The sequence below is a fragment of the Octodon degus genome, unplaced genomic scaffold (genome assembly GCF_000260255.1).
Source record: "Octodon degus isolate 3935 unplaced genomic scaffold, OctDeg1.0 scaffold00017, whole genome shotgun sequence".
NCBI classification, from domain to species: domain Eukaryota; kingdom Metazoa; phylum Chordata; class Mammalia; order Rodentia; family Octodontidae; genus Octodon; species Octodon degus.
Genome location: NW_004524593.1, coordinates 16,890,486 through 16,902,728, shown reverse-complemented (window position 1 = coordinate 16,902,728; position 12,243 = coordinate 16,890,486). Strand labels below are relative to the sequence as shown.

General features: G+C 40.5%; 1 protein-coding gene across 4 annotated transcripts in view; it reads right to left on the bottom strand.

The window, feature by feature from the left end:
* Nucleotides 1-1,084: 1,084 nt before the first annotated feature.
* The window catches only part of Kcnk2 (potassium two pore domain channel subfamily K member 2), a 149,029-nt gene continuing 137,870 nt past the window's right edge, over nucleotides 1,085-12,243 (bottom strand). For all 4 annotated transcript variants that reach the window (XM_004626870.3, XM_004626872.3, XM_023710341.1 and 1 more), the window contains one exon: nucleotides 1,085-4,637. In XM_004626870.3, coding sequence (XP_004626927.1) covers nucleotides 4,320-4,637 — 318 coding nt within the window. In that variant the 3' untranslated portion in view covers nucleotides 1,085-4,319. The remainder of the gene's footprint in view (nucleotides 4,638-12,243) is intronic.

Below are 12,243 nucleotides of genomic sequence, written 5' to 3'. Positions count from 1 at the left end.
CTCTTATTGGTTAGAGTATTCCGTAAATGCCAGTCAAGTCCGAAAAGAAACGAAAAAAAATGTAAACAAAAAATGACCTTATAGACCACTTGAAGGATTCAAGCAGTCCTTCTATAATAATGAATGGTAGATTGTTCAAACTGGAGAATAACAGGGTCAGATTTATATTCCAGACACAGCACCTTCAGTGACAGAAGGAGAGAATGATATAAAGGTGGTTAGCAGAAAGGAAGAGGATGATGGTGACAATGTAGATCAAGGTGATGACTGTGCACAATTCAACACTTATTTAGGCTACACATCAAAAGAGTTTAGTGATACGTGGGTATGGAGGTGAAAGAGAACAAAGCCATTAAAAAAGGATGATTTTCTTAGCCAGAGAACTGGGGGTTCATTCTCTGAACTATGAGGCACAGGTGGCCCTGTCCGGGAAAAGTGGATGAGCATCTCACGTAAGTGGAGGTGCTTATAAGAAGTGGAGAGATGTTATGAGAGTTAGCTAGATGGATCTGGACCCCAGAGAAAGTTCAGGTGAATGAACTCGAAGTAAGCAGAATAAAGAATAGCTAGTGAAATCCGGCTGAATGTCCAGAACTACTTTAGAGAGAAACACCAAATCAAAAGAAGAAAAATAGCTACAAATCAAAGCATACCCAAAGTGGAAATAGCTTATGAAGCTCATAGAAGGGATATTATACATGGTTTTATGAATAGTAAAAATAGCAAAGGCCGAGGCTTAGTGAACCAAGAGCACTGAGTCAAAACAGAAGATCGACATCAAAACCCCTGTTCCTTGGAAGAAATCCCCATCTTTGAGAGAGGAGTAGTAGAGTTAGGGTGGGTACAATAATGAAATGGAAGAGATGTAAATTTTTCAGGTCGGGATGGAAGTGACAGAAGCATGTGGAGCTTTGGTGATTTTCTCTTATAAATTATAGACAATATGTTACCCTCAAGGGTTCTTTCTTATTGGAAGTAACCGAGTCACTCCATGTTCCCTAGGACTGACATGGGAGCATGTTCAAATCTGGGAAGTTTCATTATGAAAGAACATTCCAGTAAACTCACACTAAAGCAAAACAAGTCATATATTAATTTTAATAGTTATGAGATCCAAATAGAGACATCTTTATACAGCAACAAATTATACTCACACTTCGATAAGAAATGCAAACCACAAATAAGTTATGATTTTGAGAACAGCAAAACTGTAAAGAAATAAGAAAGACACAAACAAAAATTGATCTAGACCTTTAGCTCTCAGGCATAATTAGGGTCTCAAGTTTGCAGAATGTCTAAATTTGGTTTGTGACTTTTTTCCATCTGAAGTTTCTTTTTGTCTTTTCAGTCAAGAATCAAAGAATTATACTGATATTTGACATATGTAAAATTTGATATCTCTTAACATGTCACCTGCTCCATGGAATCTGAGAAGAAAACAAAGGCCTATACACCGCTTTTCCTTTTCTTTTTTTTTTCCTTTTCCGTTCCTTTCCCTTTGTTTTCTCTTCTTTTTATCTTTTTGAAGATCAAGATGCATACAACTTAATTTGATTTTGGCTGTGAAGATTTCTTTGTCCTTCACTGAAGGGGTGAAATATTATTGAAAAGAAGCACGTGGCATAAACTATGGAAAAAGTATACAGATCTCTGCAAAAAATGAAGGAAATCTAAAAAGAATCACTTTTACCTTTAGTAGATTGAGGTCAGGTAGAGCATATTACTTAGAGCTCATGCCCAAGAATATCAATCAGGGTATTTCTGAGTCTGCCTGGTTCTGTACTGAGCTTTCCTTCGGGACAAACCTAGTTGCTCTTATACTGGACCATGGAAAAATGAACTCACTAGAAGATTCCAGGCTACGTCAAGATCACTGCCAATATTCTTCCCATAAGAGTGAACAACTAAAGCTGAAGAAATTAAAGTGCTGTCAATTGAGGCAATATATGTCTAAGGAGAATGTGGGCCCAGTTTTCAGATCTGTGTTGAACGTCAAATTTTTAAGAATGAATCAACACATGTATGTAGGACACTGCTAAGATTAATAATTCATATATTTGAGGTATAAGGTCTAGAAGATTGGTTGGCAACTGCCTACTTTAAGCTTCAGTACTAACAGGACACTATTATTTTTCTAACAAAAATAATCAGCTGCTTGTGTTCAGCATTCAGGCTACATCAGTGACAAGGCAAGGTCTAACAATGATAAAATATGATATAAAAATATCATAATGTAATGAAATCAATCTTTAGTTTATACGCTATTTAAAAATCATACTTTACACATGAATTCGAGCATATTTACTTTTGATTAATAGCCTCCAAAGAAACAATGCTTTATGTGTTATTTGCTCAGGGCATGACTACTACATCAAAAATATTGGGTGAATATTTTGAATCAAAGATCCACAAAAATTTCATTGTGAAAAGTGGCATCCTATTGTTCTACTCAGCCAGAATCAGATCTAAATTCTCAGCAGCAAGCAGGACACTCAGAAAATGCTGACTTTAATTACAAACTTTATTCAGCAATACAATTCACAGTTTATAAGTGGTGCATTCCACCATGTGAGCTTTCCAGACAGTTACTGAGGACGTGGGTGCAGCTTTCTTTCTAAAAAAGCTGACTTTCTAACATTTTGGTTAGATTTTCCTTTTTTTTTTTTTTTGATTTACAAAAGTACCTTCCACAAGTTAACTGTGTATTTACATTTCTACCTTAAATTCAAATTTGGGAAAATAAACATCATTCGCTTGTTTTTAAAGATTCTGGGTTTATTTTTTTTTTAATACCCTCTTCTTCTTCAAATATTCCTACCCCACCTCTCAAGAAAAAGTTAAACAACTTTGCTTTGCGATTATATTTAGGGAAACCATTTTCCTTCTGAATTTTTAAAATTATCAATGTACAGCAGACCTAAGTACAAAAATGAAAAGAAGAAGGTTGCATTATGCTGGGTGCATTTGTTAATTTTTTTTCTGAATCTTGGGAACATCTAAAGAATTACAAGATATAACATTAAACTAAAAAGGATTATTAGCCTTTCCTATCTTCAAAAAACTCCCAGTATTTGTGCTATAACAGCATTTTCTCTAATGCCAGAAATGAATTATGCCTGCAATCTGTATTTTTCCATGTGCAAATCACAGTGATCCCAGCCTCGGCTTGTGCTGTCACACCTAGTCATGACTCAAAGTAATCCCGGAAGGCTGGGACTATCCCTCCACCCCTCTGAGGGCCTCCCGCTCATTTGGCAAAAGTCACTTAGGAAAAGAAAATCACAGCCTTTCAGACATCAAAAAGCAAAAGAAGCTGGCAGTTTAATGTTTATTATCAAATCCTTGTAACATATAGTTTTGCTATTTTCTTTTCATGAGAATGAATTCCTGCTGTTTTGGATCTCCTCTAGTGATGTTGATTTTTCTCACTTTTCTTCTATCAGATCGTACCCATATGAACTTTCTTCTACTTTAAAAATGTATAATTATTAATCAATGACCAATTCAAAATACTGCCAGGATAAAAGGGACAGTTTTCAGCAGCCAAGGTCACCGGCTGGGTAATAATTACACCATACGCATGTACCGCTGGTACCTGAGTCAAATAAATACTCAGAGGGGCCCCTTCGTGCCTCTTTTCTCTGCAGTGCCTGTGTCACCAGAGTGTCTGAGTGCTGCCTCACTGTCCTTCCAATTTGGCATCGATCCCTTCTTCGGGGGCCAGCAATTCAGTCCTCTGACACACTGTGTCCAGCAAGGGTTGGCATTCACCACGGTGGGGGGAAAGGACGGAAGGAGGTGACCGGGCTGGGGGAGGGGAACCACACATTAGCTAGAGAGGTTCTGCTTCTTCATAAGATAAGGCACTGACAGAAAATTTCTTAGGTAAAAGGCTGCATAAGAATATCTTGCCATTTACAAAAAGAAATGTTGTCATCCCGAAACGGTCCGCATCTCGGCTCAGTTAGGTGGACCCTGAAAAGTTGGGGACTGACCCTTCCAAGCTACATCATTACCTCCAAACGGTTCTAATTCGCTCCGAGGCCTTATGGCACAGTGGGAAAGGGGAGGGGAACAGTCTGGGCACAGAAAGGCATCAGATACCGCTTGTCTTTCCGCTGGTCAAAGGAAGTGGAGCAGCCTCAGCAAGAGTGCTGGCTCAGGCTTCCGATTCCCGCGATGGCAGATGACCGTGATGGGTGTATCTACTGGCTTCCCTTTGGAGCTCATGCACAATGTTGCAGCTGCTACCAGCAACAGTCCTAAAGCGTGGAGAGGTCCTCACCTAGGCTAGGGCTAAGGCTCTTCCGCACGGAGGGCTACTTAATGTTCTCAATCACCGCGATCTCTTCGCCCGCGCAGTGAGGCGTCAAGCCGTTCAGATAGATGCTCTCGGTCTTCAGTAAGGGAGGCAGGACGTCCCTCTCGCTGGTCAGGTGGTTCACCGACAGGGTCCTCCTGCACGGGGTCAGCTCCTGGTTGTGGTTCCCTGCCAGCTCTGCGGACAGCTTCCGCTTGATGGAAGTGGCGCGCTGGAATTTGTCGTAAATCTCCACGCTCAGCCGCCTCCGCGTTTCTTTGAACTCCGCCGTGACGTTGGCTGTCCACTCGGCTGCGTGCGCCCTGAATTCTCCCACCTGCAGCACAGAGCCAGGAAGAGAGAAAAGGGGGTGAGCGTGACGGTGAACGTGGCGTGTGCTTCATCTTCTGTCGTGGTGCTTTAGGATTTTAGGAAGAAGATTAGACACCAGAAAGGGTTGCACACTAGCAGGCCCTGTGAAAGGCTGAGGCAGAGGACCCCCAGTGCGGGCCCACCCTGCAGCAACTTGTGACCAAGGGAGACCCTGGGGCAAATTTAAAAAGATAACTGAGGCATAGATTGTAAAAAAAATGATGTGGTATTTTTATGCAATGAACTATTACTTGACTATAAAAGAATAAACCTGAGGCTTTTATAGGTAAATGGATTCCGTATATAACCGGATACAACTTGAAGCTATACTCCTAAGTGAAATAAATCAGACCGCATGTATAAACGTCGTGTTGTCTCCCTCGTGTAAGATCCTCAAAGAGTAAATAAAATCTGAAAGGTGCAATGCACACTGTAAAGGGAAAGAAAACGCTCAAAGGGAAGGAACAACTAGGATGTGGGAAAGGAGAAAAGAGGGAAGGGAAACAGAAACGTGTGTGCTGACACACAGGACAGCTTGGATAACTGTACTGCTGACGTCTGCGGGTCTGTTGGAAGGAGCACTGAATGCTTAATTTTCTCTCTCTCTCTCCTTTTTAATGTTTTATAATTTTTGACCAATTTTGCATATCTGATAACCTAAAATAATTTGAATTTATATTTCTTCTTTTGAGTTCTTACAGTAGGGAGACTATACGATATTTACACACTTGGGTCTGGTATTTCACTTGTGAGTATATCTTCAAGTGGCATCCACTTATATATGTAGGCTTCGAGTTTATCATTATTTATAGCTGAGTAGTACTCCATAGTATAAAAACACCACATCTTTTTCATCTATTCCTCAGGTGACAGGCATTTTGGTTGTTTCCAAGATGTGGCTATCACAAATTGTGCTGCTATAAACATAGGCACACATATATCATTATGATAAGTTTTCAGTTCTTTTGGGAAAATTCCCAGTAGGGGGATAGCTGGCTTGAATGGAATTTCCAGTCCTAGTTTTTTAAGGAGTCTCCACACCGATTTCCATGACGGTTGCACCAGTCTACATTCCCACCAGCAGTGGAGAAGGGTTCCTTTTTCCCCACAGCCTCGCTAACATTTGTTGTTGGCTGATTTCTTTATGATAGCCATTCTTTCGGGGTGAGAGATATAACACAGTTAAATGGAAAGCAAGAAATTAAGGATTAAGCAATGAAGAGAGGGCAAAGAGAAAAGCGAGGAAACATGGCAGAGGCAAAACCAAACATTTATACACACAAGATGGTTAAGGCAACGGTCCTATGAATCTCCATCAGGTTCTTGAAAGCAGCAGTTAATGGATAGAATTCTCACCCTGACTAACTCTATATGCTGATGCCTGTGAAATGAACAACTAAACTGAGGGTAGCAATGTGTAATACTAAAACTATGCTTGAAATATTCATCATTTTGAACTTCTAGATGCGTACTGCTTGTAATGTCATATTAATTATTGCTATACTCTCTTTAAAGCAAATGATTGTAAAAGAAGTACAATAAAACAAGAGACAAGAAAAACATAAAATAACTTGAAGTCAACAATATGCAATATCACAATCACTGTTGAATTCCTGTCATTTTGTTTAGTGAAATTCTGCATCATTTCTAATGTATTTTTATGCTTTTTTATTCTCTTTAAAAAATAAAAAAGACGTACAGAAATATAAGAATAATTTTAAAAGAGTGAGGAATACAGCCCAGTATAGCTCAGTGCACGACCCTGGGTTCAATCCTCAGTAGCCCAGAAGAGGACAGAAAAGAAAAAGACTGAAGCAGCCTTTTCTGATAGTGGAGTCTGATTGCTAATGTAATTATGCACGTTGAACAGGGCATGATTCTGTGAAGCTGTTGTGTAGAGCCGCAACTCTCAACGCTAATCATGATTATGAGCTCAAATCATTTCTCAGAGGCACTAGCTGCGCTCACGTTTTGCACATGAATCCCGTCTTAGAATCTTCAGAAGCTGTCGAAAGGAAATCTCGAATGTTCTGGAAAACACCTGGAGCACTTTTACGGTCCTCGTCTTTGTGTGGCGCCAAGAAGTATCTGGATGTAGAAAAGGCAGTGAGGCAGAGTAGAGGCTGGTGCGCGGAGGAAGTCTGGACCATGTGCCAGCCGCCCCGGGGAGCTTTGTGTGCCAGGGCGGAAGCCTGGGCTTCCGAGCTCAGGGGGTGCCGGCCTTGCGCCCAGCCTCAACCTGGCCTCTAAGAAAGTCTCTACTTCCAAAATATGCAACAAAACACTTTGCTTCTTCTCTCAGAGAAAGCAAAGAAATAAGGCGCGGCAAGCCTATTTTGATGCTTGGGGAATAAGGCAGGTGCATGGAAGCAGGGAAGTGACCGCCCGGTCTGGGCCAGCTGTTTCCTCAGCACGGCCAGACTGGCACCCTGCGCACACATCGGACCTGGTGTGCTGACTAGAGTGTGCTTCTCCTCTGAGCACTGGAGAGAAAACCGGGCCAAGGCCCAACCACATCCTCGGCAAAGAATCCGCTGCACGATCCTACGCATCCGAGAGGCCTTTGGGAAGTGTGTCTATGCCGCCATGTCCTGAAGGGAAAGCAGAGCAAGCCACTAAGAAAGCCTACAGTGCCCGCTTGCCAACCAGAAAGCAGTCGCAGCGAGTGTCTCCTTGCGCTCCAGCCTCCAACTGGGGACCCAGTGACCTCAGAGCCTGAGATAGGGGCTGACTCTTCCCTGGCAGGAAAACAAGATCAGCTCTCTTGCCTTTATTCTTTTATTTTATTTCTTTTTAAGTCTCCTGGGTTTTGTTTTAAACCTTGATATGGGAAATATAGTGCGTCCTCACCCACCTGGTCGGGGCGCCGTGTGCCTCCTGGCTTTTGCCCCAGTTAACATGACCATGAAAGGTGTGTTCAGAATGTAGAAAGGGGAGGGAGGGGGCCAGGACAGGTAAGAGACACTCATGAGAGGGGCCTTGCAGGACTGCTCCAAAGGTGCCGAGAATGGTGAGCTAAGTGCTTGGCGTGAGGGAGAGGACTCTGATGAGGATTCACAGTAACATGTCTTTAGTGTAGCACATTTTTACAAACAGTTAATATTCATTGTATTTTTCATTAGGTCTTGTAGACACAGAAGCAGAATAATAGCTTCAGGTATGCCTGGAGGATGGGACATGACATCTCCACTACTGTGCCTCCATCCGTAATCACACATGTTTGTGCACACACACACACACACACACACACACACATTTTTAGTGAGCTACTCTTATTAATTTTACAAGGTCTCTGTTTCCTTCTTGTATCGTCCCAACAAGAGGCAACTGGCTATCTGGTCTGGCTCTGAATAAAATGAGAACTCTGGTGTCATCAATGTCCCCTAACCACGCAGATAGCTTAGAGGAAGAAGGTGGGAAAGAGCTGCTAACTCACAGCACTTTAGCCTGGACACACTTGCTGCTCCGATAAGGTACCCTGTGCACTCTGCTCCAATACAGAATGGACCATGAAACATCTATCTGCTTGGGGGATTCTCAGGTTAGGAAGAAGGACAGCTGACACTCCCAGAAGCTGCCTCTGTTTTCTTCGGTTATGGGCTCCTCCTTTTTATCTTAATTTTTTTTAATTTTAATTGGGATTGCATTGAATCTTTATAACAATTTTGAGAGTATGACCATTTTCACAATGTTGGTTTTTTTCCTATCCACGAACAAGGAGTATCTTTCCATTTTCTGAAACCCTCTTTAATCTCTTTTTGAAGAATATTGTAATTTTCACTATATAGCTATTTTACACTTGATCTTAGCCAAAAGGTCGAGAAACAGTACTATACAGATATTTCACTTCTTTTGTTAGATTGATTCCTAAGTATTTAATTTTTTTTTTGACATTACTCTGAAAACCATGGTTTCCCTAATTTCTCTCTCAGTGTGTTTGGTGTTTGTGTACAGAAATGCTATTGATTTTTAAGTGTTGATTTTGTATCCTGCTAGATCACTAGCAGGATACAAACATTAGGTCTTGTAGACCTAATGTAGACCAACATCTACATTATTAAATCTAATGGTTATTAAAATCTACACTTCATTATTAAATCTACAAGTGTTTTGGTGGAGTTTTTTGGGCTTCTACGTAGAGTATCATGTCATATGTGAATAATTATAATTTTGCTTCTTCCTTTCCAATCGTTATTCCTTTTATCTCCCTCTAATGTCTAATTGCCCTCGTTAATGTTTCCAGAACTATATTAAATAGGAGTGGTCATATACCTCACAGATCTAGAGAAAATATTTCTGAAATGCATCTGGAACCAAAAGAGACCTAGAATAGCAAAAGCAATCCTGGGTAGCAAAGGTAAGGCAGGAGGCATCACGATTCCTGATTTTAAAATATTTCTTCATGTCAAAAGAAGTCAACAAAGTTAAAAGAAAACCCCCAAATTGGGGAAAAAATTAGCTGACTATCCCTTAGACAAAGGACATCTATCTAGAAAATAAAGAATTTTAAAAATCAGGCCCTGTTTCTGCATTTGTTTTGGGTTTTCTTGCTTTTGTTTTTATTCTTCGAAATAAAAGAAAATTATGATAAAAAAAAAACAAAAAAAATCAGGCCCCCCAAATTCAAAGACCCAATCCCAAAGCAGGCATCTTGAGGGAACATACACTTCTCAGATGAAGAGGCACAAATGGAAAATAAATATATGAAAAAATGTTCAGCATCACTGGTCGCTGGAGAGATGCCATCAAAACAACACTGAGATTTCATCTCAGTCCAGAAAGAACGGCTATGATCAAGAAGTCAAGCAACAACAAATGCTAGAGGGCCTTTGAGGAAAAAGAACCCTTCTCCCCTGTTGGTGGGAGTGAAGACTGGTACAACCACTATGGAAGTGAGCATAGAGATTCCTCAAAAACTATCATTAGAGATCCCACGAAACCCAGCTATTCCCCTTTTGGGTGTTTTTCTTGAAGAACTGAAGGCCTCACACCACAGAGATACATGTGCGCCCATGTTTATAGCAGCACAATTTTTCATAGCTAAATCTTGCAAACAACCCAAATGCCCATCGACTGAGGAATGAACAAACTTGAGGCTTTTAAAGGTAAACAGATGAAGTAAATCAGATCTACATGAGCAAACATCATGGTGTCTCCTTAGTGTAGGAACCTGAAAGAGTAAATAAAACCTGAAAGGTACAACATATACTGTGAAAGAAACTGCTCAATGGGAAGGAACAACTGACATAAGGGCAAGGAGAAAAGAAACAAGGGAAACAGAAATATATATGCATACATACAGACTAGCTTGGATAATGAATGGCAACGCTGTTTTTTACTGGTCTACTGAAGAGCAGTTGATGCTTAATTTTTCTGTCCTTTTTAATATTCTATAATTATTTCGACCAATTTTGCATGCTTATAGCTGGTCACCTGAACAACTAACTTGAAGACAACAATATACAAAACAAAAACCACTGCTGAATTCCTTAGAAGAAATCCAGATGCTCCAGCATAAAGAAAAGTTTTATTAACTATGAAAGTCACAGGCTCTTTGCCTATCAAAGTTCAAAGGTTAATCTCTTTCCTTGATAGTTTTCTGTCCTCTCTAACCAGACTGTAAGTTGTATACACAACATCAGTATGTGGTACCTGGCTTTTGAATAAACACACAGCAAAGGAGTAAATATATCATTGTAAATGTGTATAGTTTGTAACCGTGCACCTCATGGATGACTATCAGCAGTTGTATCGCTCACCTGCCGATTGATTTTCTTTTCTCAATATGCACCGGTCTTGGTATCATTAATATTTTTGACAAAAATAGTCTTACATTCAACATGTTGTTTTGCAAAAGACTTCTCCCATCCACTTTTGGTCCATTTTCCATATTAGTAGTGTCTCTTTCACCTCATTCAGACAATGATGGTTATGCCTAATTAAACCATTCCCAACCCACGGACACTGGGATGGACATGCTGTATGCATACTATTAAAAATCACACTTCAGACGATAGTCTTGTACCTATATCTTTGCTAGTGCATGCTAATTATTACTACTGGAAGCATGGAGTCAAAGACAGGAATGGCTTCAACTTTTCAGGCCCTGACATTTCTGTCTGATTTTCGAGGAAGGGCAGAAGAATGTGCTGGAGCTAGACCGACGCATCGGAAACCTGATTCTACTGCATCTTCACTGTGTGTCTGTGGTTTTTAACCTTTTCAGTGTCAGTACTTCTGTGAAATGAGAGAAACAACAGAATCATCCCCACAGAGCTGTTATTATAAATATGTCAATCTTTATAAATGAGCAATGTCTAGCACACAATGTGTAGACACAAACATTTATGCCATTCCATGCCATAAACCAGTGGTAGTGGTTAGAGTCTTTCTTATTATGAGTGCTACTACTGAGTGTCATTTTCAGATCTGGGGTTCCCAACAATCCTAATATTTTTTTCTGAATATTCAGGTGTAATCCCTGCCTTTGCATGTCAAGGCACCTGCTTATTGATACCTGTACAGAAAGTCAAATATTTCAGTCATCATTTTATCACAACTTAAAACTGAAGTTGTCATGATAGATTGGAGCCTTCCTTAGCAACTGTTTGAACTTTTTCAGGTTCCCCTGATTGTGCACCAAATCTCCTCCTACAGCCAAGTGCTTTCACAGATTAATGACACCTGCTAATTAGGAAGAAATGGAATGCAAGGAAAGCTCACACATGTTGAAGTCTGTAAACTTCTTTCAGTCCTCATCTTCAACTGCACTGAATCTCTGGCAAGGGCAGGCATTTTTGCCCACTTTGGGGAACATGCTTTTCCTGACTGCTACAGGGTTCCTAAGAATGCAGATGTAGCTTTTGGAAGTTGGGGGGAAATTCCAACTGTATGATCACATTCTACCTGGCCCTGGGGAACCCATGTCATGCATTCCCAGTATCAGATTCATCAATATGAGCACAGGAGAATAGACTACTTCAAATAGGGAGAAGCAAGATGTGTGTTCTTAAAATAGAAAGGACTCTACAGTTAGTAATTACAACAAGGCATGGCAGGACTTGTTGATAGCACGGCTTGCTATGGTGCCTTCATTATTTATTAATTCTAAGAGCTAACTAGTTCTTTTAGAGGAGTGCAAAGCAAGTTCTTACCATACAGAAATCTACTCTACAGCAGAACACAATCAAGTGAAGGGAACACACCTTTAAGTTCCTACACACACTGTGAATGGTGAGTTGATTCCTAAATGTATGCCCTTGGGCTACTCATGGGACTTAGTACTGAGTGCGGCCCACCTTGTCCTGCTGTGTCATCTTACTATTCTCCAGGACACTGGGCTTAAGGAACTAAAAATAAGAATGAAATGCATCCACCAATACCAAATCAAGTCAAGAGAAATCACGCAGCACCATTATTTTGAAGGAAAAAAAACTTTCTACAAAGTTCCATCATTGTGGATTCATTAGTAATATAACAGCACACGGTGCCCTAAAGCACATTTAAGGAATAAAGATACTTTTGTGGTAAAAGAAATTCACAAATAAGTTCCTGGGAATTTCCCTGGGTTG